Source organism: Polypterus senegalus, chromosome 10 (assembly GCF_016835505.1).
Source record: "Polypterus senegalus isolate Bchr_013 chromosome 10, ASM1683550v1, whole genome shotgun sequence".
Classification (NCBI taxonomy): Eukaryota; Metazoa; Chordata; class Cladistia; order Polypteriformes; family Polypteridae; genus Polypterus; species Polypterus senegalus.
Genome location: NC_053163.1, coordinates 126709488 through 126733923, shown reverse-complemented (window position 1 = coordinate 126733923; position 24436 = coordinate 126709488). Strand labels below are relative to the sequence as shown.

At 37.8% G+C, this 24436-nt stretch overlaps 1 protein-coding gene across 1 annotated transcript; it reads left to right on the top strand.

The window, feature by feature from the left end:
• The first annotated feature begins 120 nt into the window (after positions 1-120).
• On the top strand, positions 121-24436 carry cd99l2 (CD99 molecule-like 2). Its single transcript, XM_039766560.1, has 10 exons — positions 121-394; positions 4371-4445; positions 6785-6883; positions 10676-10723; positions 12746-12880; positions 13329-13409; positions 14948-15004; positions 16317-16481; positions 19168-19233; positions 21351-24436. Exons 1-10 carry the CDS (start codon positions 337-339, stop codon positions 21398-21400), a joined length of 834 nt encoding a protein of 277 aa, XP_039622494.1. The 5' UTR covers positions 121-336; the 3' UTR covers positions 21401-24436.

Below are 24436 nucleotides of genomic sequence, written 5' to 3'. Positions count from 1 at the left end.
CATCAATTAAAACACGAAAGAAGCGTAACGTGGTGCAAGTAAAGCCATAGTTGTCTTGTCTTTCGAATAAATATTGGCATTTGTATACACTATAGGCGCGCAGCCACACAGGACCCGCCCCGCTGCGCCACCGATGCCACTTTGACGCGAGCCCCAGTCTCTCACTCTTCCTGCGTCTTATCCGCTTTCTCGTTGTCCTTCTAGCTGTTGCAGTAAATAACACGTAAATCATGCAAACAACTTTTCAGGGGTAAAGCAAAAATAAAATCGAAACTAATCGCAGCGTACGCATACATCCCATTACCTACAGGAGTGTCGCTTTAGCCCTTTTCGACGATGGCTTCAACAACGGCGTGGCTGCTGCTGGCAGGGCTGTCCGTACTAGTGCTTAAAGGTAAGAGTTTACTGCCTTTGTGTTTTTTAATCGGCGCATTCCATGTTTCATATGGATTTATTTGTTTTACTTTATTGCCAGTGTGATACACAGTTATTTATGTACAGACACGTATGTGCATGAACATATAACGGAGCCCTGTTTTATTTTTAATAAGCGTAAATACACAGGTACATGCAGAAAATACCCACGTGTTTATAGTATTATATGTGTTCTCATCTTAAGTATTTTACAAGAGCAACTGTACCACCTCATAAGCAGAAGTAATGAGTACAAGAAAACGGTAAATTCGCTGTACGAATGAAAGCTGAGCTTTGCAGTTTGTTGCCGTCTCATTTCTGCATTTGGGTGTGTAGCAGCCGGACTCCCCGTTACACTTATGGCTGCTCATGCTCAGATTTTTCACGCTTGCTTAATCAGAAAAAAACAAAAGGCAAATAAAGCTCTGTGATAACCACAAACGATAATTACTACTGATATATAGTTTTTATGTATTTAATTTCTTCATTTTTACTACCAGTAACCTAATTTTTTTGATACGCCTGAAAATGCACAATCAGCGCAATGACGGGCATACCCCTCAAATGTGGCGTCAAGGTGTGTGCTGCGCATGTGCTGGAGCTTGACCCCCGGCCAAAGAGTGATACCAAAACAAATACTGTCGATCACAGCTTCTGCAGGTCAAGCACCAGTACAGAAATTAATCCACTCCGTAATAAAAGGTAATCCATTTTCAAACAAATATTTCACTGTCATTTACGTCCAAAAGCGGGGGAGTCAAACTTGGATAACTGAGTGTCTCAGTGGCTGCAGGCTTTCATTCCAGCCTCTTTCCCAATTAATAAGCAATTACTTCTGCTAATGAAATACTCATGTTTTGCCATATTTTTTACGTGATTTGATGTTTAAGATTCAGAGTCCTTAGTTGCTTATTTTTTCCTTAACCAGAAGCAAACCAAAAGTGAGCTCACAGAGGTAACTCAGCAGACTCAAAAACAGTTCTCCTGATTGACCACCTTTTTCAGGCCATGTAAAGTTTAATTAAAAGCCAATTCTTGCATTTAATTAAGCATATGATTATGTGGATTATTAGTGGTCACATTCTGAGATCGCCATCAAAATGTTTTGTGAACAGTCGTTCACTTAACTTTTTTCTTTCCAAATATTTTACTGAAACAGATATTGTATGACGGAGAAGTGCAAAAGGGACTGAGTTAGTTGGGAGCATGCTTTTACATCTCATTATTGCCTGGGTGCTAGTTAAGGCAAAAGGAAACAAATACATTTTAAATATTAAAAGGCAAGCCAATTATGGTTAAGGCAAAAAATGTCTGGTCCATTAGCAATAGCAACTGGCTGCTAATTCTGAAAGGGGCTGAAACAAACACCTGCAGCCACGGTAGTGCTTCAGGATCAGAGTTTGACACTCTTGCTTAAAGGGAATTTCTTTTGCATCAATAAGGTCAATCAAATCTCCTTTCTAAGAAAAACCAACTTATGGAAACAACTTATTTTTTAATATAAAAAATCTATATTCTATAACTTCTGAGCACATGAAATGACAAAGATGACAACAAAAACATGCAGAAACTGTTCTCCTGACTCTTTAATGCATTCATCTGAATATCCACACACTCTTCCATTTCTTCAGTTATAGCACCTTGAGGAGCTAGAGCTAGCACCCTAGCACATATTTGGAAGGTGGGTGGAAACCAGAGTAGCCAGAAGAAAATCCATGCAGACCCACGGATAACATACTCCACACAGTCCCAAAAACAATTTCGGTGGATGACATATGTAAACATCAGATGGGTCAGCAGGACTTATGGTACATATTAAATAGAAATAGTTACAATATATTTATGCTTAAAGTTGGCCTATTCTTATTGTTTGCTGGTTGTATAGGGAATATGGTGTATTCAAACTGAAAGATTAGGTCAGCAAGTTTACTCTTTATTAATAATTTATTTACTTGAATTTGACTTGTTTAAACGCCACAGAGTAGCATAAGATCTTATTGGTTACTGTTTTGGCTTCATAGTCTTCGGCACACAGTGTTGTATACAATTTGGTTGTCAAGCTGTCCTTGGTGACCACAGTTTGCATATTGGCAACCTCATTCATTTTTAAACAACTGTAGTTGTGAAAATGATTACTTAAAATATAGGATTACAGGTATAACTGACATAGCAGAAATAGACATATTGTTTGCATGTTGGAAGGTGAGAAGTATACACTAGAGTCTCTGGTGACAAGGGTACCTCAAAGAAGTGTTCAGAACCACCAGACTCCACTTTAGTTTTTGTTTTTTATTTCAATAATGACATTTGAAGGCAACATAGAAGCCTCTGGATCATTATTTTCATAAGACAGTGAAATGAGAGATGTCTCTGGTGACTCTTCCTATGAAGTCAGTAGACAGATTGGAAGAGCATGGGGGGGGTCATGAGGTTGCTGGAATGGGGTGTGTGGCGCTGCCGATATCTATGCAAAAGGACGAAGGTCCAAGTCTTTAGAGTCTTGGTACTTCCTGTCTTGATATATGGTTGAGTGATCTGAGACGAAGGCTGGACTCCTTTGGTACTGTGTCTCTCTGGAAAATCCTTGGGTACCGCTGGTTTGACTTTGTGTCGAATGAGCGGTTGCTCTTGGAGTCCCGAATGAGGCACATTACCTGCATTGTGAGGGAGTGTCAGTTATGGCACTATGGCCATGTGGCGTGATTCCTTGAGGGTGATCCAGCTCGCAAGATCCTCATTGTTGGGGACCCGAGTGGCTGGACCAGACCAAGGGGGTCACCCATGTAACACCTGGATGCGGCAGATAGAAGGTCATTTCCGGAGGGTGGGACTGTCTGCCTGGGGGGTTGCCAACCGGGATCCCGAGTTGTTTTGTCATGTAGTGGGTGCGGCAACGCACTGTACCAGTGCATGCTCCCCAACTTTACTTGACTTGAGAATGAAATATTTGCTAATTGTAAGACTTGGGTGTGATCTCCAAAAATAAGAGCCAGTGTACCGATATGTAAAGCCCCTCACCGTATTATGTTGCCACAGGGAGCATCACATTTAAGAGAAGTCTCATAATTCACAAGTAAAAGGGAGTCCTAGATTCACTGGATTTATTTATTTTTTTATTTTGTCTGTGTCTGGAGACAGAAACAGGAAGGTAAGCTCAATCTGTCAATCCATGTACTTTTTGAACTTGCCACAAAAGGACTGTGGGAAGCTGTGGTTTGTATCAGCAGCTTTAGTTGCTAGACTGGAACCACTCTTAGTGCATACTTGGACACATACACAAATTCATACAATTCAGAATTGATAGATAGTGGTAATAGCCACAGTGAACCTTTTCACTAATAATGCCCAAGATGGACAATTCATTAAATACATTTTGAACATTAAAGAACTGCTAGTGGCCAGACCCTTTCACAACAGTTTTGGGTGCAAGGCAAGGGACCAGTCCTGAAGGAGACACAAGCCAATTGCGGGGTACATGAAAACACATTCAAGCTAGGCCAGTATTGAGACTCCAACTAACCTAATGTGCATATCATGGAGATCTGAGAGAAAGTTGAATTACTAACAGAAAGTCCAGAAAAAATACACCAAGAATGATCAAACTCCATACAGACATGATCAAAGGTGGGAACTGAACCTAGATCTTTAGAGCTGTGAATTCAGCATGTACAAGGTTGTAAATACATTTGTCCATTTCCAGCCATTATGTGCATTCATGGCATATACTATAAAGTATCTATCTATCTATCTATCTATTAGGCTGTAAATGTAAGGATGAATAATACTGTATTCTTACTTTCCTGTTCCATGTAGATAGGTCTGAGAATGCTAATTCAGTATTTTCTGTGTCTGACCATTTTTGTAGAAACTCTTTCATTGCTCCTAATGTAATTGTTTGGTGGCTTGGCTTATTCTTAAAGAATGGTAAAAAAAACACTTATTTGTTTCTTTTCAAGCTGATATTTCAGAAGCATTTGACCTTGAAGATGTATTTAATTTTAAAGAGAAGAAACTTGGAATAAGCAATCAAGGTGAGTCCATGCCTCATTAACAGAAACCAAGAGAAAGAAACAGTGACAGTAGGGAGGGCAGGAAAGAGACCATGGAACCTTCTGACCACTAGCTTAGAGGCAGGAGGTTCCTTTTTATAAAAGGGCGGATCATGTTGGCTCCTGGCAGGAGAAACTTAGTCCATGAAGGATAACTGAATACATATGAGTGCAGGGACTGCTAAAAAGGATTTGTAGCTTTTACCTTAAAGTAGTTGTCCTTGTCTAGGAAAAGTAGGAAAAGACAATGACAAAGGTTAAAAGCTGCCAGATAATAAGTTACTTTGAAGTCAAGAGTTGAGTGGTGGAGTTGGGCCAGTTAGAGAGAGAGATGCTAAGCTTGTGAATGGGGTGGTTAGGAAGGGAATACTATAGCAAGCGGTTGGTGGTGGAATGTCTTCTGTCCAAACAGGTAAAAACTTAAGAATTATGTATTAGTCGTAATATAGTAGCGGGAGTTCTTGTTCTTTTATTTACTTTGCTACTTTGTTTTCTCTTTTGAGCATCATTGCCATTACCTGCATAACTGTGACATTTTGTTGATTCTACAACAGTGTACTGAACTGTACATTGGCCTGCTTTTGTGTTCTAATGGTAGACCAGTTTAAATTAAAATCTCAAGATTACAAATGCAAGTAAGAGCTAATTCTAGATTCACTGGTGTCCTTGATCAAATCACTTAACCTTGCTGTGTTTTTAAGATTATGTAACCTGTATGTATATGTTGTGAGAGGGTGCTCTTAATTAAAGGCAGAATCTAAAACTGATTGCATGTTTTTTTTAGCTATGTTTTCAGTCTGAATATGTTAAAGAGAACAGCACCTCCATTAACAGGGTTCTTTCTGCTGCCCATTTGGTTACTAAAATCATACACACTAAAACAGGATGGGGAGAGTATGCATATTTATGAAACATTTCCTACAGTTTATTTTGTACACATTAAAAATAAACCCCAATGGGTTCATATTTTAGCTGAAGCCATAGAAGTCAGCAGAGAGCATTTTGAGATGAATATGTACACAACAGACAATCAGAGTCACATATGTATTTAATTGGTGTCCCAGAATTAATGTATTTTTTAGGAAATGAGACAATACAAGTGGAATCTCCTCTGAAAGATGATACTAGGGGAACACAGCAGTGAATGTAGACATTGTAAAAGCATCAAAGAGTCGGCTATTGTTTCCATTAAAGCAGGTTTCCCATAACCTAAAGATTAGAGCTGGAGTGTGCCTAGGGGCAGAAATAGGGCATTGCTATGTGGTGGCCAGCTGTGGATAGGAGGTGAGCTGCTTTAACAGAAGTAATGGTTGGAGATAATTTATTTATATTGGAAGACCGTATTTGCCAAGCAGGCTTGCTGTTCTTTTTATGAGATTTTGTGCTTACTGTTTAGTTAGACCCACAAAAGATTATACATGTATGTTATTCTCACTGTTTTATCATTACATACCTATTTCCTTAGCATCCCATCCCTACCTCTGAGTGCATCTGATCACACTTTTAAAGAAAAGAAAAATTATTGGGTGTGTCCTTTTGTTCAGAATCCTGGATGATACCAAAAGGTAGAGATATGACACTTTGTAGAAAGTGTAGAAATCAAAATCTAAATTTCCTTCAGTTTACACACAGTATTCTGTTGAATTCTGCTATGAAAAATTGGTTCTTTTTGTGAAATAAGTACTAAAAGATAGACTTTCATTTTTTTTTTGTGTAATATATCATTTACCTTCCAGGTTCATAGTCTATACAGCAGCGTTTCACAAGAAAATATATAAAAATAAGAAAAAAACCCCACACTGAACAATGTATTGAATATTGAATTGAATGTCAATATTTCAAAAAGCTGGGGTCGTGAAAAACTTCGGATTTCAAAATGGGGTCACAAACCAATAAAGCTTGGGACCTCTGCCATACAGCATTGTAAGATACAAAAACAGGTCAGAAGTGCTTCAAGAGGTCATACAAACTCTACTATAACCATACAAACAAATGTATTAAAGTTACAAAAAAAATGAATATGACATAAATGTTAGTAATACTAATGACTATTCTGTTAACGTTTATAGTACAAAAATTATGACTTTATAAGCACCACTCTGGTGATTTTTGCTTTTTCTAAAATCATAATTTTTAACACTTGCATTAGAAAATAAATTATTTTTAGAGCATTATATACTTGACAAAGGAATGTTATATATACATAGTTTTGATCGCATTCAAATCTAAGCAAATGTATAATTATCCATTTTTAAATGAGTAACTGAAGCTATATATTGTGCATTTTTATCTTACAATTTTAAAATCCTGTATTCTGTTAGATGGCATTCTTGGTTTGGGTGAGGTTGAGAAAAAAAACACCAAGGAACAAGGGTGGATCACACTTAGAAAGAAGCTGTTGATGAGGAAACGTAGAGCAGGTAAGTTTTATAGCAGAAATAAAAATAAAAGTGTCATTTTTACTGACAGTTTAGTTTGGATGATTTCTAATTCTAGATCCAATATACATTACATGTATTTTAAAAAATCGAGACCATTATTGCATTTTGTGTTAAATATTTCAAATTGCTCATCTCATTTTAAGTGGTAATAAAATAAACTTTTGTCTAATTTTAAGAATTGCTACGGAGCCATGAAAAATTTAAGCGTTAAACTTCAATAACCATGACTTGAACCATGACTGTACATGTTAATTTTAATGTTTATTAAATATATTGGACAAACAGTAAGAGTGACCATATGCCAGAATATCCATCTGTGAATTTGTTCTTCCACTGTAAATAATAGTAAAGGATTAGGCAAAGAAACATATATAAGGGTGTGTGGCAGCAAATGCTGCAGAGTTAGCTAAGCTGTGAAAAACTGACTAACCTCATGTATAAGGGTAGTTAGCATTTTGCATCTGTCTCTATGTCAGAGGGCGAATGCAATAAAATGTACTACATATCTACCTCTGTATCAGGATGGACAAAGAGATGAAAGTTTTGTGTCAAGAATTTGTACCTTATCCTGTTCAGTAATATTGTACTTTAGCACAATGGCAAAAGCATAATTTCTACAAGATAATGTATCAAGCACTCTTTAAATAAACTGCTACTATTCACATATAGCATGACATAAACCACCATTTTGATTTTTCAAATGTATACACAGAGGCGGTATTAAATATAGTGTATGGCCCTTTAAACTGTTTCAATTTTTAATAATCATTCTTTGCAGGGATGAGTCATAAGTAGAGGCCATAATTCTAATAAATGGCCATTCTCGTATTACTAAGATCCTGCTCTAGTTCTGAAACATTACGTATAGACCGTGATGTGATTTGTGATGTTCCGTCTGTCCGCCACATAAGGCACATTCAGAAACTAGGCCCAGCTTTCAGTGTTGTTATGCATTATTTAGTATTCCTGTAAATCTCAAACTGAAGTAGAAAACAGCTTTTATGTTTGGGGAAAAAAAAACAAATAAAAAAACCCTGTTTGCTACACATTTAAAAAAAAAAATCTTTGTTTTTGTACACTCGATTTATGGAACGTATATCTGTGTTCTTTGTGAGTAAAAGCATTGCAGAAATTTCAAAGAAAAACTGAATTTTATATAGTTTGATTAAAATACTAGTTAAGTTTGAAAATAAATGTTCTTTTTTAATCTTAAAAATGGAACTAGTAATCAACAAAGTAATTGACTATAAAGATTTCTGTCTCAAATTATAGTGTAAACATTATATCCTTATGTATAATGTTTGCTAATAATTCATTGGTGAAAAACTGACTACAATATCTGTCAATCCATTTGTGTTCTGAAATCAGTATCCATTTCAAAATCACAGTGAACCGGAGCCTGTTCTGAAAGTTATAATATACATATTTACAGCTGAGTTTTACAAAAGATGTAAAATGATGCAAATGCTTACGCATTTCTCTGACCTAGATGTAGGAATTGATTTAAAACTGAAGTGGAAAATCAAAAAACACAAGATCTGATGTGGCTTAGTTGGTTCATTTAGCTTAGTATTTCTACAGAATATTTTAGCTCTTCATCCCTCTGTCTCCTTATTTTTAGCCTTTTTCACAATGTTTTTCTTTTGTCTCTAATAGTTTCCTTTTTGTTATTTTCTCTGCTTGTCAGATAATTACCTTTGTTACCAAATTTCCTCTGATCATCTGAGTACATACATTTTTTATATAAGGGGTGAGAGGTTAAGCAAAATGACACCTTTTATTGGCTAACTAAAAAGATTACAATATGCAAGCTTTCAAGGCAACTCAGGCCCCTTCTTCAGGCAAGACGTAATCATATAAGGGGTGGAATACATTTTTTGATTAGAATGCCATACAACCTTTGAAACCAAGTAAGGGTATAAACGCATGCATGACAAAACAAGTAAATCCTTGTTTATTTATGTTGATATACAACTATCACTATATTGTGAGGTTATATAGACTGCTGACACAACAGAGAAATTTACAATTGTGAAATACAGACAACTATAACTGCCAACTAATCATACACAAAGTAAGCTATTTTTTGTATTATATTGATGTCCACTTATTGATTTGGCAAAATTTTACACCGGATGCCCTTCCTGATGCAACCCACCCTTTTTATAAGGGCTTAGGACCGGCACAAAGAAACACACTTGTTTGTGCATCCCCTGTGGCTGGGTTACACAAAATAATCTATATTATTACTAAATTCCAACCTAATCTTTAATGTCTACACCCAATGCATTAAAAAAATAAATGAAGCTGTGTTTGTTTCAGTTCAACAGTGAACTCCTACAAAATAACCTCCATTTGCCAAATGGCGGGGTAGAGCCAATAAGTCAATACGCTCCAGTTAGGATGGTATGCCCGGCCAATAAAATCTATCTGTCCCCACCATACCATCCTTTAAAAGGCACTTCAGCCAAAGGCTTGCCATGCTCAACAGCGTTCCTTTTACTTTCCTAAGCAGATATATTGATAGTGTAGTTGAATGCTCATTTATAAAATATGAGTTTAATGTTATAATCATTGAAAATTGTAGTGCTGTCCTGTCTTGTCAGACATAAGACTTTTCTGTTCCACTTTGGAAATTACATTTATGGTGTCAATTCTTGATTAAAAGTACAATATTCAGAGTCTGCCTTTGTCATTTTTAGCTACACTCATTTTCTCAAAACAGATCTATAACCAAGTGCATGGTTATTCAAAGTCAGGAAACCCACAGTTAAAATACATATATATTTTTAATATTTGTTATATTTTCACTTGAGCAAACAAACAGAACTAAAGTGTGAGTGGCCAAATGGTTCAATTAACCTTAACCTTAGCTTGTGATCCACATTGGCTTTATATGCTGGACATTGACATGCTCCTTCTTGTATATCCATCCATCCATTATCCAACCCGCTATATCCTAACTACAGGGTCATGGGGATCCGCTGAAGCAAATCCCAGCCAACACAGGGCACAAGGCCTGCCCACCGCAGGGCACACACACCCACACACCAAGCACAATTTAAGATCGCCAATGCACCAAACCTGCATGTCTTTAGACTGTGGGAGGAAACTGGAGTACCCGGAGGAAACCCACACAGACACTGGGAGAACATGCAAGCTCCATGCAGGGAGGACCCGGGAAGTGAACCCAGGCCTCCGAACTGCGAGGCAGCAGTGCTACCACTGCGCCACCATGCCACCCACTCCTTCTTGTATAGCAATGTGCAATATGCTTTGTATTTTTCAAATTTTCTGAAAGTGAATGTTATTTTTTCTTGAGTAAAACGTGTTTAAAATTATGTCTGCTGAATGTTAAGCTTAGAGCCTTAGTTTATTGTACAGAACACTTGTGACTGCTTTAGGTCCAGAGCTTCTATGTACTCTTTTTAAAAACCTTTATCCCCTGTAGTATTTGTGCTTGTTATTCATGTGCTTTCAATTGTTAATTTGCTTTAAATTGTTTTCTTTGTCTGTGCCTTGTTTCAAATTTTTCCCTACATGTCAACTGTGTTGCTTCATTGATGATGAGTTGCAATGTCTAGTTTCACAACACAATTATTGTTAAGTCAGTTGTGTTCCACTTCTTGTATGTGTACAGTGAAGATCTGCCTAGGGTGGCATAATAGTTACGAAGAAACAGCATGTCACATGCCGATGGTTGGCATAAAATAAACTTTGTTTATTATATTTTATGGGTGTTTGTTTTTGTCTTCTTCTTCTTCTTCAAAGATGGTGACTTTAACCTGGAAGATGCTCTTGATGAATTTAATGATGAAGGTGAGAATACCTGATCTGAAAAAAAATGTTTGGGGAAGAAAAAATCTTTTGTTATTTCTAGTGTTAAACTTGGCAATCTCTTGTTAGTAAAACCATTAAAAGTGTAGCTGGGGTATGTTTGACCTTTTATTTGAAGTGAGTAAAAATGCAAATGTATTTCTTTTAATACAGCATGCTTTTGCCTCTTGCTTTTGTCATTGCATTTATACCATGATGATCAAGATATACAAATACATATCCTCTGAAAACTAAAGGATTTTGGTATGGCAGCATTAAAGAGGAAACAAGATTAATACTCTATATTACCTATAAATCATATACTGTTTCATCAATAATTTCAGAAATACCAGTAGCCAGTTATCTTTTCTTTGTGTTGTGTTCTTCAGATTTGTATTATTTGTAATGCAGTGCTTAGATACGTACTAATGAGCCACCTTTTTACTGAACTGAACCATGCCAGCTCAGGATAGTATAGTTTCTAGTGTACGTACAGCCCCAAATGAATCATCTTATATGGTCCTTTTCATCATTAAGAGCAGAGGAGTCTTACCAGTAACAGTATTCTATTCAGTACATCAGGCTGTTTGGGTAGGTGATAGTGAGGTTCTTCAGGTAACTCATCTAGGGTTTTTTTTTTTTCAAAGCTTATGTCAATGTCAAATGCATTTATATAGCACATTTAAAACAACATAGGGATGCTGTGGCCAAAGTGATTTACAATAATAGAATAAAAGAAAACAAACAAATAACATAAATAGAAATAAAATATAGGAACATAAATAAAATACATAATAAATAGAAGTAATGTTATATAATCACAATGAGGAAACCATCAGTATTACTGAAGGTCACGGAATGCAAGTGAATAGAAATGAGTCTTTAATCTCGTTTTGAACAGTTCAATTGTAGACGACTCCTTTATGTGATGAGGTAAAGAGTTCCACAGGTGAGGAGCAGCAGATGCAAAAGCCCTGTCCCCTTTAGTTTTACACTTGGTATGAGGGACAACAAGAGACAACTGACCAGAAGATCTAAGCACTCTAGATAGCTGGTGTAAAACATACAATTTGGTTAAATAGGCAGGAGCAAGCCCATTTAATGATTTAACAACAAGATTTTAAAATCAATTCAAAACTGACAGGCAGCCAGTGTAAAGAAGCTAAAATAGGAGAAACAGAATCAGACTTTCTTGCCCCAACCAGACAGCGAGCGACATCATTCAACTGTAACCTGCATATCAGGGATTTGTTAATCCCAGAATATAGCGAGTTGCAGTAATCGAGGCGAGAAAAAATAAAAGCATGAGTAGCTCTCTCAAGATCCCTAGAAGATAAAAAAGGCTTGATCTTACCTAATAGGTGAAGCTGGAAAAGCAACTCTTGACTACAGAATTTACTTGTTTCTCAAAAGAGAGGTTACTGTCAAAGATAACACCAAGATTGCGGACTTGAGGTTTGCAAAAGACAGAGAAAGCGCCGAGAAGTCCAAGACCAATTTGGGCTTTAACTGATGGACCCACTTATCTACATGGCTCAAAACTTTGTTTCAAATATCCATGACCCTTCGCATAAAGAAATGCTCCCAGGCTCCTGTCATGAATGCACTTTTAATTTCTACCAGTTTATTTGAGTACATGATTTATTGTTTGACTGAAAAATATTCTACTAGAATTTTAACTGATGCTTTTGAGAATTCAAAGACCTGAATTATGTTCTCATGTGTCTAGCTCTGATCAAGCTACATTTCACACTTTCAACCCAAATTGTCTTCTAAATAGTTTATTTGAAATATAGTGCCTCACAGTTCCCTTCCCTGGCATTTGTCTGCTGGGTGCTGTTCAGTCCATGGGCAGCTCTTTGCAGACCCTTTATCATTGTGGCAGTTTATACACTGTTGTCAAGCACAGTTATACCAAATGCCTAATGTGGTTCCTGTTCAACAACATTAATGTATTTTCACTTGTAACACTAATATTTTTTTCTTGTTTGATGTTCTGTATGTTCTGTGTGGCTCTGCCTCAAGATAAGATGACAACTACAACAAAGGCCCCAGTCAAAACTATAACAAAAGCTTCAACAACAACTACTACCACAACTAGATCTACCACAACCAAAGCTACCATAACCAAAAAGCCATCATATCCTAAGCCAAAGCCTGGTGAGTTTTTAAGAGAAATAGTTTAATTTTTCCATTATTGCATGCAGTACTTCTATTAGAGATGGACCTCTTACCATATATGCAGTCATTTTAATTTAAGATGTATCACTGAAATTCTCCCAGAATGGTTATGCATAACTTAATGGACAGGAAACACAGTCGGTTTTAGGGGTGGTACAAGAAAGAAACTAGTAGATAGTATAAATTCCAGTGGTACTCTTTCAGCCCATATTAAATTAAGACAGACACTCTAACTCAGGAATTCCAACTCGGATTTGGCTTTCTTGTAAAGTAGGAACTCATCCAGTTAAACTAAAGTGATATAGTGATATAGTATCATAGACTTATGATGGTGGTAGAAAGGATCTGATTTCATTTCTTGTATTTGTTGGCGTTACTTGGTTGCTTATGAAATATTTTCTCTGATTTGTTTTTACAAACAATCCAGATGAGTTTGATCTTGAAGATGCTCTTGATAAGAAAAATGACAGGACCGATGAGAAAAATGGTGGTGGTGGTAATGCTGGTGGTAGGTATACTCATTTCATAAGCAAATAAAAAAATACATATGCCATACACTAGAACATAATGCACATCTCTGGTTGATCAAATGAAAGAATATTTTAACATTTCGAGGAAATTCAATTAATGAATATATAGGGCGAGTCAAAATTATGTTAACATTAATGGTACTGCCATGTATATACTTCTATACAATTTTTGTGGACAGTTTATGTGCCACATATGGTACATGTGTTGAACATGATGGCGAACAGGTTGAGACATTCCTGTAGATCAACTTGCACATAAAAAGTATGTTTTGTGAATAAATTGTTTCCGCCATTCAAGTGTTAACATAATTTTGACTCACCCTGTACAATAGAGGCTACACAGAAACATTCTTAAGCTAAACGCAGTGTGCCAAATGTACATCATTAGCAATTGCGGCCACAAGGTGCAGACTTTCCTTGTTTGTCATGAACATAGTGTAGCCATTTAGGCCATGTTGCTGTTGAATGCACAGCGGCTGATTTGCATCTGATTCTCACTTATTTTCCTCGGCACATTCCTTCTTTTTGAAGTCTTTTAAGCTCATGCTTTTGCCTCAGCCAATCTGAATTTAAAGATGGCTTTCAGGTGGGATCAAATAGCATTTACCTTCTAATTTTTTATTGCAGATTTCACACTTGAACGCAGGGTATTGTGCTGTAGTATTGAATAATTGTGATGTCTAATACTGTATTTACAAATTAGTAGTTTTTTTTAGACCAATCCTAGCCATAGCCTGCCTGGTTAACAGAGTCTTGCAAGCAGGCTTTCTTTATTATCTAAACCAAGGCTCTAGTTTTCTAACCTAAAAGTGTTTAGCAGTCGAAGAATCAAGTGTGCTTGATGTACCTGAGCTGCAAGTACCTTTTGTTCTCTATGTACAAAAGACAAATGAAGCAGAAAACAGCATTTGTGCCATTGCCATAACTTGGCAACTGAAGCAGAAATGGAGCTGACAACAGTCCTTTTTTTTCTTTTTACAAATATGAAGTAGTATGTTACTTCATGTCATTCACATAACTAATTATTGTTTTGAATTGTGAAGTATACTGTGTAGTTTTAAAAGATTTGTGCAACTACAGTTAAAAATTCCGATAGTGAAGGTAGGAAGCTGGGTAGCTCATTGTGTTGAACTACTTGGACCTCAGTTCAGTTTCACACTCTTGGACATACTAGATGGAGAATGCAAGGCCTTGTCGTGATTGGCGTGTTACCTCTTATAGTCCAAAGGCATATCATTATGTACGTTACCTCTCTAAATGATCCTGTTGAGTGATTAGTGGAAGAAATAGTTGTCTTGAACCGCCAGTATAGTTTAGAACTGGGTGTCATGTATTGCATTTATTGTTTTCATAGTCAGCACCAGTTTCCTGTGAACTTGATATGTGGGTTAAGGAAGTGGATGAATAATAATAGGGACAACAGTGGGCATGCTTATGAATAAGTAGTGTTTCATTGCAGTGTTTTTTTTTTAGTATTTTGTTGCATTTTAAATGATTCAGTTCAATTCTTTTACAGGTAAATCCTTTTCAGATGATGACCTTATGGGAGTTGTTGATTCAGGATACTCGCCAGGTAAGAATCCAGAAGCATAGGATGACTTGTACTGCTGAAACAATTCCTCAGAGTGGCAGGCTGACCAGTTTGATATCTACCAGTGTTCTAGTAGCCACATAATGTTTAGATGATAGGTGACGATTTTTCCGTAGGCACCATTAGCTCCATTTGAAAAAAATGATTTTATCTTGCTTCCTCTTACTAACACAAAAACAAACACAGACTCCAAAACAGGTGACAGTAGGACAACAATTAAGTTGACTTTTCATGCTGATATAACTTTTTGAAATAAACAGCTGTTAAGGCAAAGGAAGGTAGAGCAGTGCACAGAAACTGTTAAGAAGGCAAATAGAAAGTTCTGCTGTATAGCATGATGTGCAGAATACAAGTCCAAGGAGGTTATGCTAACCTTAATAATGCAATGGCGAAGCTTCATTTGGAGTGCTGTGAGCAGTTGTGGTCTCCACACTATAAAATAGACATAGCAGTGGTAGAAAAAGTCCAGAGAAGAATAGCTAGGCTGATTTCAGGACTGCTGAGGATGAGCTATGGGAAGAGATCGAAGGAGTTGAAACTTTTCAGTTAAGGGAAAAGGAGATTGAAGTTTTTGAAATTATTAAAGGCATTAATACAGTTGATAGAGGCTGTTACTTTAAAGTGATTTTAACAAGAATACAAAGACACACTTTGAAACTTGTTAAGGATAAATTTCATACAACATTAGAAAGTTTTTCCTCACGCTGAGAGCTATAGACTCATGGAATACATTCCCAAGTGGTGTGGGGAAAAAGCAGAACTTTAGATACTTTCAAAACTCAACTCAATGTTATTTTGGAGAAATTAGGTGGCTAGGATTGGTGAGGTTTGTTGGTCCGAATGCTGTGTTCTCATTAGATTTTTGTTAACGTTCAAATGTTGTAAAGATTTCCTGTCTGTGGCTGAGGTTTTGACTTTTCAGCTTCAGCTGAAGGTGGGCTGGTTGAATGAAAGCACTGAGTTGTTCATTTTTTGTGCAAGACAGACAGACAGACTGCCGGTGAGCGAACATCAAGGTGTGTTATCTGCTCTCTGTATCATGTTATACTCTGAGAAAGAGAGGGAACACGAGGAGTGACTGTATAGTTTACTGGACAAATTCTTGTAAATATTAGTTTTTTTTTATCCTTTTTTGCTGTAAACATGGATTTAGAGCACAGCAGTGTATTTTGCATGTTTTTTTTGTTTTCAATGGCAGTAAATTAACATAAAAATTGATGCTACGTTAAATTACTGACTGCTTGTTTCTTTCACCCTATCCACTTATTTGGACTCTTTTTGTTTTTCCCTACAGATAACCCAAGAAGCAAAGGGAATACAGATGACAGAGACACAACAGTTAATATACAAGAAACTACAACCATTGCTGGGATTGCAAGTGCTCTTGCCATGGCACTCATTGGGGCAGTAACAAGCTACATCTCTTATCAGCAGAAGAAATTCTGTTTTAGTATACAACGTAAGGACTCTTATTAATGCCTAAAAATGCTTTATGAAGGAAAACAATACAGTTACAGTTGTACTTGAAAATTTGTGAACCCTTTAGAATTTTCTATATTTCTGCATAAATATGACCTAAAACATAATCAGATTTTCACTTAAGTCCTAAAAGTAGGTAAAGAGAAACCAGTTAAACAAATGAGACAAAAATATTATACTTGGTCATTTATTTATTAAGGAAAATGATCAAATATTACATATTTGTGAGTGGCAAAAGTATGTGAACCTTTGCTTTCAGTATCTGGTGTGACCTCCCTTTGCAGCAATAACTGCAACTAAACATTTCTGGTAACTTTTGATCGTTCCTGCACACTGGCTTGGAGGAATTTTAGCCCATTCCTCCGTACAGAACAGCTTCAACTCTGGGATGTTGGTGGGTTTCCTCACATTAACACCTCACTTCAGGTCCTTCCACAACATTTCGATTGGATTAAGGTCAGGACTTTGACTTGGCCATTCCAGAAACATTAACTTTATTCTTCTTAACCATAGAACAACTTGTGTGCTTAGGGTCGTTGTCTTGCTGCATGACCCACCTTCTCTTGAGATTCAGTTTATGGACAGATGTCCTGACATTTTCCTTTAGATTTCTCTGATATAATTTAGAATTCATTGTTCCATCAATGAAGGGAAGCCATCCTGGCCCAGATGCAGCAAAACAGGCCCAAACCATGATACTACCACCACCATGTTTCACAGATAGGATAAGGTTCTTATGCTGGAATGCAGTGTTTTCTTTTCTCCAAGCATAACGTTTTCATTTAAACCAAAAAGTTCTATTTTGGTCTCATCCGTCCACAAAACTTTCTTCCAATAGCCTTCTGGTTTGTCCACGTGATCTTTAGCAAACTGCAGATGAGCAGCAATGTTTTTTTTGGAGAGCAGTGGCTTTCTCCTTGCAACCCTGCCATGCACACCATTGTTGTTCAGTGTTCTCCTGATGGTGGATTAATGAAGATGAACATTAGCCAATGTGAGAGAGGCCTTCAGTTGCTTAGAAGTTACCCTGGGGTCCTTTGTGACCTCGCCAACTATTACACGTCTTGCTCTTGGAGTGATCTTTGTTGGACTACAACTCCTAGGGAGGGTAGCAATGGTCTTGAATTTCCTCCATTTGTACACAATCTGTCTGACTGTGGATTGGTGGAGTCCAAACTCTTTAGAGATGGTTTTGTAACCTTTTCCAGCCTGATGAGCATCAACAACTCTTTTTGTGAGGTCCTCAGAAATCTCCTTTGTTCGTGTCATGATACACTTCCACAAACATGTGTTGTGAAGAGCAGACTTTGATAGATCCCTGTTCTTTAAATAACACAGGGTGCCCACTCACCCCTGATTGTCATCCCATTCATTGAAAACACCTGACTTGAATTACACCTTCAAACTAACTGCTAATCCTATAGGTTCACATACTTTTAATATGTAATATTTGATCATTTTCCTCAATAAATAAATGACCAAGTATAATATTTTTGTCTCATTTGTTTAACTGGTTTCTCTTTATCTATTTTTAGAACTTGAGTGAAAATCTGATGATGTTTTAGGTCATATTTATGCAGAAATCTAGAAAATTCTAAAGGGTTCACAAACTTTCAAGCACAACTGTAACAGTCAACGTCGTGATATTTTCATGCCTGGAGCCTTTCTTAACATTTAATGCATCGAGTTTTCCTAGACAAACATTAATTTAGAAGCTCAGTGATCTTCCTGAGTTGAGCCTGGGCATTGCAGTGAACATTTAAGCTTCTCAGAATCCCAAGCAGGGTAATTTTTCAGGAGATGAGGTATTAGGATGATAGAGAGATATCCATCCAGCCATTTTCCAACCCGCTGAATCCAAACACACGGTCACGGGGGTCTGCTGGAGCCAATCCCAGCCAACACAGGGCACAAGGCAGGAACCAATCCCGGGCAGGGTGCCAACCCACCACAGGATAGAGAGATGTTGTGCACCTAAATTAGGTAGTAACTCAAAGGAAACTAATTGTGATAATGATATGAATACGTACATGGCTAACTTACCATGGCAGGTAAACTTAACAAGTTTTCTCTCCAACATTTCAAAGACAAACAAGATCCCTCAATGGAAAAACCAGATAGACACACAAGTGAGAACATGCAAAACTATACAGTCCTGAAACAGTGAGGCATATCCTGTGACTAGGCCACCATGTCCCAAATGACCCCAGGTTAGCATTAGTTAAAGCTGACCTACAGTATAATCCACTACGGCAGAAATTTATGAGAGATGCATCTTGCATATACACCGGTAAGTATCTTGCACATATATAATGAATCATTTATGCTTTGTCAAGTTACATATTAGTACTTAACAATTTTTTTTATAATTCGGATCCTCCAAGAAGCAGAGTTCATTGATACTCCTTTATGAGGTTATAGAAACTGAAGCACAGACCACAGGAGTATTTTATTAGTGATTGGTTTGTTTAGCTAATACAAGAGATTCATGGTAGTTAGACAGTCAGATATACACAACAGGATTTATATTCACAATTAAAAATGCCTGTTGTCCTACGACCCATGAAATTTGGATTATTGTTATGGTTGAAGTCTTTGAAAAATGACACAGTAAGTGACCAGTGGAGGCAAAGCTATATTTTTCCCTCTCTGTTTGCAACCCACAGAAGGTTTAAATGCCCAGCAAGTAAAGGGAGAAAATTTAGAAGCAGGCATGGCTGAAGATCAACATGGTAAGGCTGGTCTTGATTTTATAATTGCACGGTTGTGCAGGGGTTACCTGCTGCCTTATGTGTGGATGTTGCATGTTGTCCCTAGGTTTGGGTCTCACATCTTCAAATCCGTTTGTGTTAAATGAATTACCAACAGTAAACTGGTCCCAGTGGGAGTAAGTGTGGGTGTGTTTATTATCTGAGCCCTGCAATGGATTTGCACACTGGCCAGGGCTCATTCCTACCTTAGGACGCAGAGTTTTAGAAAGTATGTTTGAAATTCTGCTTTCCAGAACTAAGTTAATTTTAGAATTCATTTACAAATGTCAGTCATCATCAGCAGTCATCATCATCCAACCCGCTATATCCTAACACAGGGTCACGGGAGTCTGCTGCAGCCAATCCCAGCCAGCACAGGGCGCAAGGCAGGAACAAATCCCTGGGCAGGGCACCAGGCCACCGCAGCATTTACAAATGTATTATGTATAAATTTTGTAATGGAACTTTTCTCATACTACTGATGAAAATGTACATTGAACTAAAGCATTATATTGTTATACAGTTTAAAGGTTTAGGTGCCTGTGTGCCAGTTTGATGAAAGAAAAAAGATAAACGACACTTTGCTAGTTGTAAGGTTTAAGACAACCCGTCCATCAGAGAGCTGCGCTATGAAAGATACGAATAAAGCAGATTATTGGAGAGAAGTAGTCACTGGGCCCGATATGCAAGGCATATTCACACAGCAGGGTCGACACTAGTTGGGGTCAAAACACGGGTTTTACAGCAGCCACTTGTTCTGTTGTACATTTTCTTAGGTGAGGGTTTATAGGGGGACCTCATGTACGAATGGTGATAAAAAAAAAAGTTTTGAGCATAAGCCTAAAAGGCCATTCTCCAGTTCTGATATCATACTAAATATTTTAATTACAATGTACTGTCATTTTTAGTGCACAGTGTATGATTTGTTTCATAAGCAAGTCAACATGGATGCTGAAACCCATAACAGTATTCTGCTATTACTGGAGAACAATATGCCTTTAAAGATGAATTCTTGCCTAGTTAGTGTGTACCAAGAATAGTGCCCTTCATATGTCGTAGTCAAGAGGTGACCCAAGGTCTGGGTCTGACTGACTTTCAAAACCGAGGCAGAAGAAGATGTTTCCATTGTGGAGGAAATTGTAATAGATGGTCAAAAAGTGACAGCACTTGAGACTGCAAACCTTGTAGGGATTAGTTTTGGGTCAAAAGCATTCTTCGCGACCAGGTAGACATTAGCAAAGTCTGTGCACAGTGAGGGCCCAGAATGTTGGCTCCTGAAATGAAGGATTGCCGCCTCCAATATTTCAAGGAGAATCTTCAGTTCTTGTATTTAAACAGGGAAAAACGTAACAAGCATTTCATGAAAATTGGTGACTTGGAATCCAAACAACAATCAAAACAGTTAAAGCACCATGACTGTCCAACACCAGAGGAACTCGGGACCCTAAGCCAGTGCTGCAAGGTCACATGTACAGTTCTTCTCGTGTTGTTGATGGTGTAAGCCCATGATGATTCCATGCCTCCATATTGCACTGATTTGCTTTGGTGTTTATGGCAGTGGCAAGGAAAGCTCTTGATCATCCCATCTCTGTTTCATGACGATGGCCCCCATGACTACCTCCGTGGATGTGCCATGTGAGCATGTTTTATTGTAGTTTGATGGAAAAACTATGGGGAGCATCATAGCATATTTTATCGGGATTATGCTGAAACATACCATTTTTGGCTTTACTGGTGTTTCTCATAATGGGTCACGCTCAGAACTTTTTGATCCCCCTGAGTACGTGTGATGCAAAAGTTGTTTCTGTTAGTGTTCTGATTTTGGAGATGTGCAGATATCTTTAAAGCAAACTTGTAAGATCTATAAATGCTTTTTAAAATGAAAATCTAATTGTGTCACGATTTTATGAAGAGTAAGTGTTTACTTCAGGTGTTACGTGCACGGAGGTAGAGGGGAGGCTCAAAATATGGCTGAGAAGATGTGAAACTCTTTCTTAAGTCACAGTTGTATATTAAGATATGAAACGGGACAGTGGCAGAGCATTTTTTTTTACCTCTTTATTTGCATTTACTAACATTTGTTTGAATTTTATCCGCAGCTCAACAAAACCTTCTTCAGTCCCCATCAGAGCCACCTGTAAAGGTCTAATTTGGGTGATCGTAGAAATAAACAAAGCCCTGGAGGATTGCGTCGTTGTGAAGATGTCTTCTTTGAAGCTTTGTGTCTTCAGTGAGAACTAGAGTTCAAGTTGTTTGTATTTTATTTATATGATCAAAGCTCCCCCAATGTACTCGTTCATCTCACATGGGCTTCACAGTGTCACACAGCATTTTAACCAAATAGAGAGTAGGAAATGGTGCAGGAAGTCATAGATGTGAACTCTGTGAATTCCTACTTCCTGAAGAGTCTGATTCTTTGCTCTGTTGAGTAGGAGTTGAACAATCTGGGGCATGGACTGTGTAAATAAAGCAGCTTGTCATCAGACGTCCATTGACAGTGGCTAGCTGGTGTACCTGGGAGTGTTCTGGTCAAGTGGACTGTGCATGCATTTCATGCAGAATACCCCACCCAATTACGATGAAGAGGGGTAAGCGCCTTTCTCATTTAAACTTGGGGGACGCCTACTGGAAATCTCTTCACTTTTTTTTGCAGTGTCATTGAGAAGTTGCTGTTTCGTTGTAAGAATTGGCTCATTTGAGGAAGAATAAAATAGGCAGGTGTTTTATGTTCACAATCCAATGCACTTGTTTGTTCTAAGTGGCCTTCTGCCACATAATACTAATAATAATACTAATAATAATAATAATTCTTCACATTTACATACTACTGTGCTTTACTGAAGGAGGATTGTGTTACAAAAAGTCAATTGTGTTGAGTGTGAATATATAATAGTGGCACCACTATGTGAGTTTTAATTTTGAATTTAAACTGCTGTGGACAACTAGTCTTAACATAATGTGTGTCTGGCTCTTTAAAATCTAATTATTAATATGCAAAATTTGTGAGCAAGTAAATAAATTGAAATTGTGCTGAACTTGTTCAAAAAAGACTGTGAATGACAGTGAGCAGTTACCTCGGAATTGAAAGTTATCCTACATTGTAATTACAGGTATAATGTGCTTAACGGTGTGGCTCTTTCTAGGCAATGCCAACACAACTGACAAGGGTAACAATGAAAGAATCGATCAAGCAGGCGCATTGCCTCTCATTCATCAATATCGGAGTATGCCTCGTCAGCGGCTGCCCTTTAATTTTGAAACAAGACTCCATATTTCAGGTGAGACAAGAGAATCCCGGTGTTTTATTCAAAACTTGGACAGCTCGGTGTTATATAATGCACAGTCTTAGAGTCGGTTGAATTTTCTGTTCATTCACGTTGACACTGATGTAACTTTGCCAGCCACGGTTGAAAGTTCTTTGACAGTTTTCTATCTTTTTTTTTTTTTTAAATTTCACTTCTTCCAACGCCAAACCCCCTTCCGGTAAGCAGCACCCACCTTGTATGATGCAAGCCTTTGAAAGACCCGCATTGTGACTGTAATTAAGCCCGCCACCTGCTCAGTTCTAGTGGGCATTTTGACTCTTCTTGACGTCTTGTGCTTCACATCTGTTCTTTTCAGTCTCATTTTCTTTTCCCTTAAAATGAATTTGGCTGCTGATTCTTTGTCTTTGTGCTGCCATTGTCCATTTCCTTCTGCTTCTCGCTGGCTATTGTGTGCAGTTCCAGTTTGCACGCTCATGTGGCGCCTTACACAACTGACATGGGCAGTTTCTTCCGATTGACTAATTGGCATTAGAGCCGAGGATTTGGAAGTTCTCCAGATTTTCTAGTAATCAGATCCCCAAGCACACAATGTGCAAAGCAAAGCGCAAGCAGAGTGTAAAGTTGGTAGTGCGGTCAGTAGTGGACGACCCATTCTAGCAGCCTGCTCCGGCTACCCCAAAGGAGAGGCGTGGAGAACATGAAGAGCTCAGTATGATGTGAGACGCTCTAAGACACAAATTCGAGACACTTAAGAGCAGAACAGCTCAGGCTGGTTATCTTTGAGAGGTCTGAGTGCCTGCAGGAGCCCTTAGCTCGATGGGTTCTGCTGCAAATACAATGCCAGATACCGACAGGGTGACTAAAAAAAGCTCTGCCGTCATTTTAAACACATAAAGTCATAGAGAAGCCATCAACAGCTTTAGCACAGTTTTAAATAAATTAGGAAAATGATTATCGTGTGAGCAAAAAGTAGTAGCAGAAGGAAAACAAGTTATTAATTAGCCATTTATTTTTAATTTATGAATTAATAAAATGACCAATTAATGCCTAGAAATTAAATCTTTGCTTTTCTGGCCCATATGTATGTCTACCAAAATCTGAAGTGTGCAGTTACACCCATTTGTTGCTGTTCTGGTCTCTGGCCTGGAGCTGGCATTGCAGTTCTCTTGATGAAGTGTGTCATTTCTCATGACGAGGTATGGCACTAACACATCATCATTGTCACCTGCAGCTGGCCCTCGGACTATGACCCATTACTTCCTTTCCATTAATTCTTTGTGATTAGCTTCACACCGAAGAGGCTCAGTCCACCACCTCTCTGGTCTGAAGGCTGGAAGTGATTGTGCACCTTAGCTAGTATGGCGTCTCGCACAGCCGAGTACCGACTCCCAAATGAAACAAAGCCTTCATTCGAGGTCAGTCGTTGTAAATGATAAGAACGACCAGTCTGCCTCGTGCCAAACACTAGTGACCACGTGGGTTTCAGAATAACATCCCCCTTAGCTAGTCACTATTAATGGATGGTCTGGAACGAGTGCATGTCAATTGATGTCAAATTACCCAGCGCTTCAATCTTTAATTTCCACTGTACTGTAGTTGACCAAAAACAAAGTGGTTCTTCTCTTTGGCTGATTTTATTCAAAATTACAGACTGGTCATTTTCACACAGTCGGCAAAATCATAATGGCACAATTCAGATGGTAACTGCCCTGTGATTCAGCAGCAGCTGCTCAGTCCTGGTGGAGGCTGACAGGCTGCTCTTTTTGCACAAACTTGATTTACTTTAATAATAATATATTTTATTTATATAGTGCCTTTCTCATTTTGAAGGCTTTATACCTTTTAAAACTTGTTTGCACTCATTGACTTGGTTTGAATGTTAATAAAAGTGATCGATTAAATTTTGCTTTTTCATAGTG

Excerpts from the sequence above, each read along its gene's own strand:
- cd99l2 (XM_039766560.1), top strand. The coding sequence starts at position 337 with ATGGCTTCAACAACGGCGTGGCTGCTGCTGGCAGGGCTGTCCGTACTA. Across the intron at positions 10,724-12,745 it reads TGATGAATTTAATGATGAAG|ATAAGATGACAACTACAACA; the intron begins GTGAGAATACCT and ends CTCTGCCTCAAG. Across the intron at positions 19,234-21,350 it reads CATGGCTGAAGATCAACATG|CTCAACAAAACCTTCTTCAG; the intron begins GTAAGGCTGGTC and ends TTTTATCCGCAG.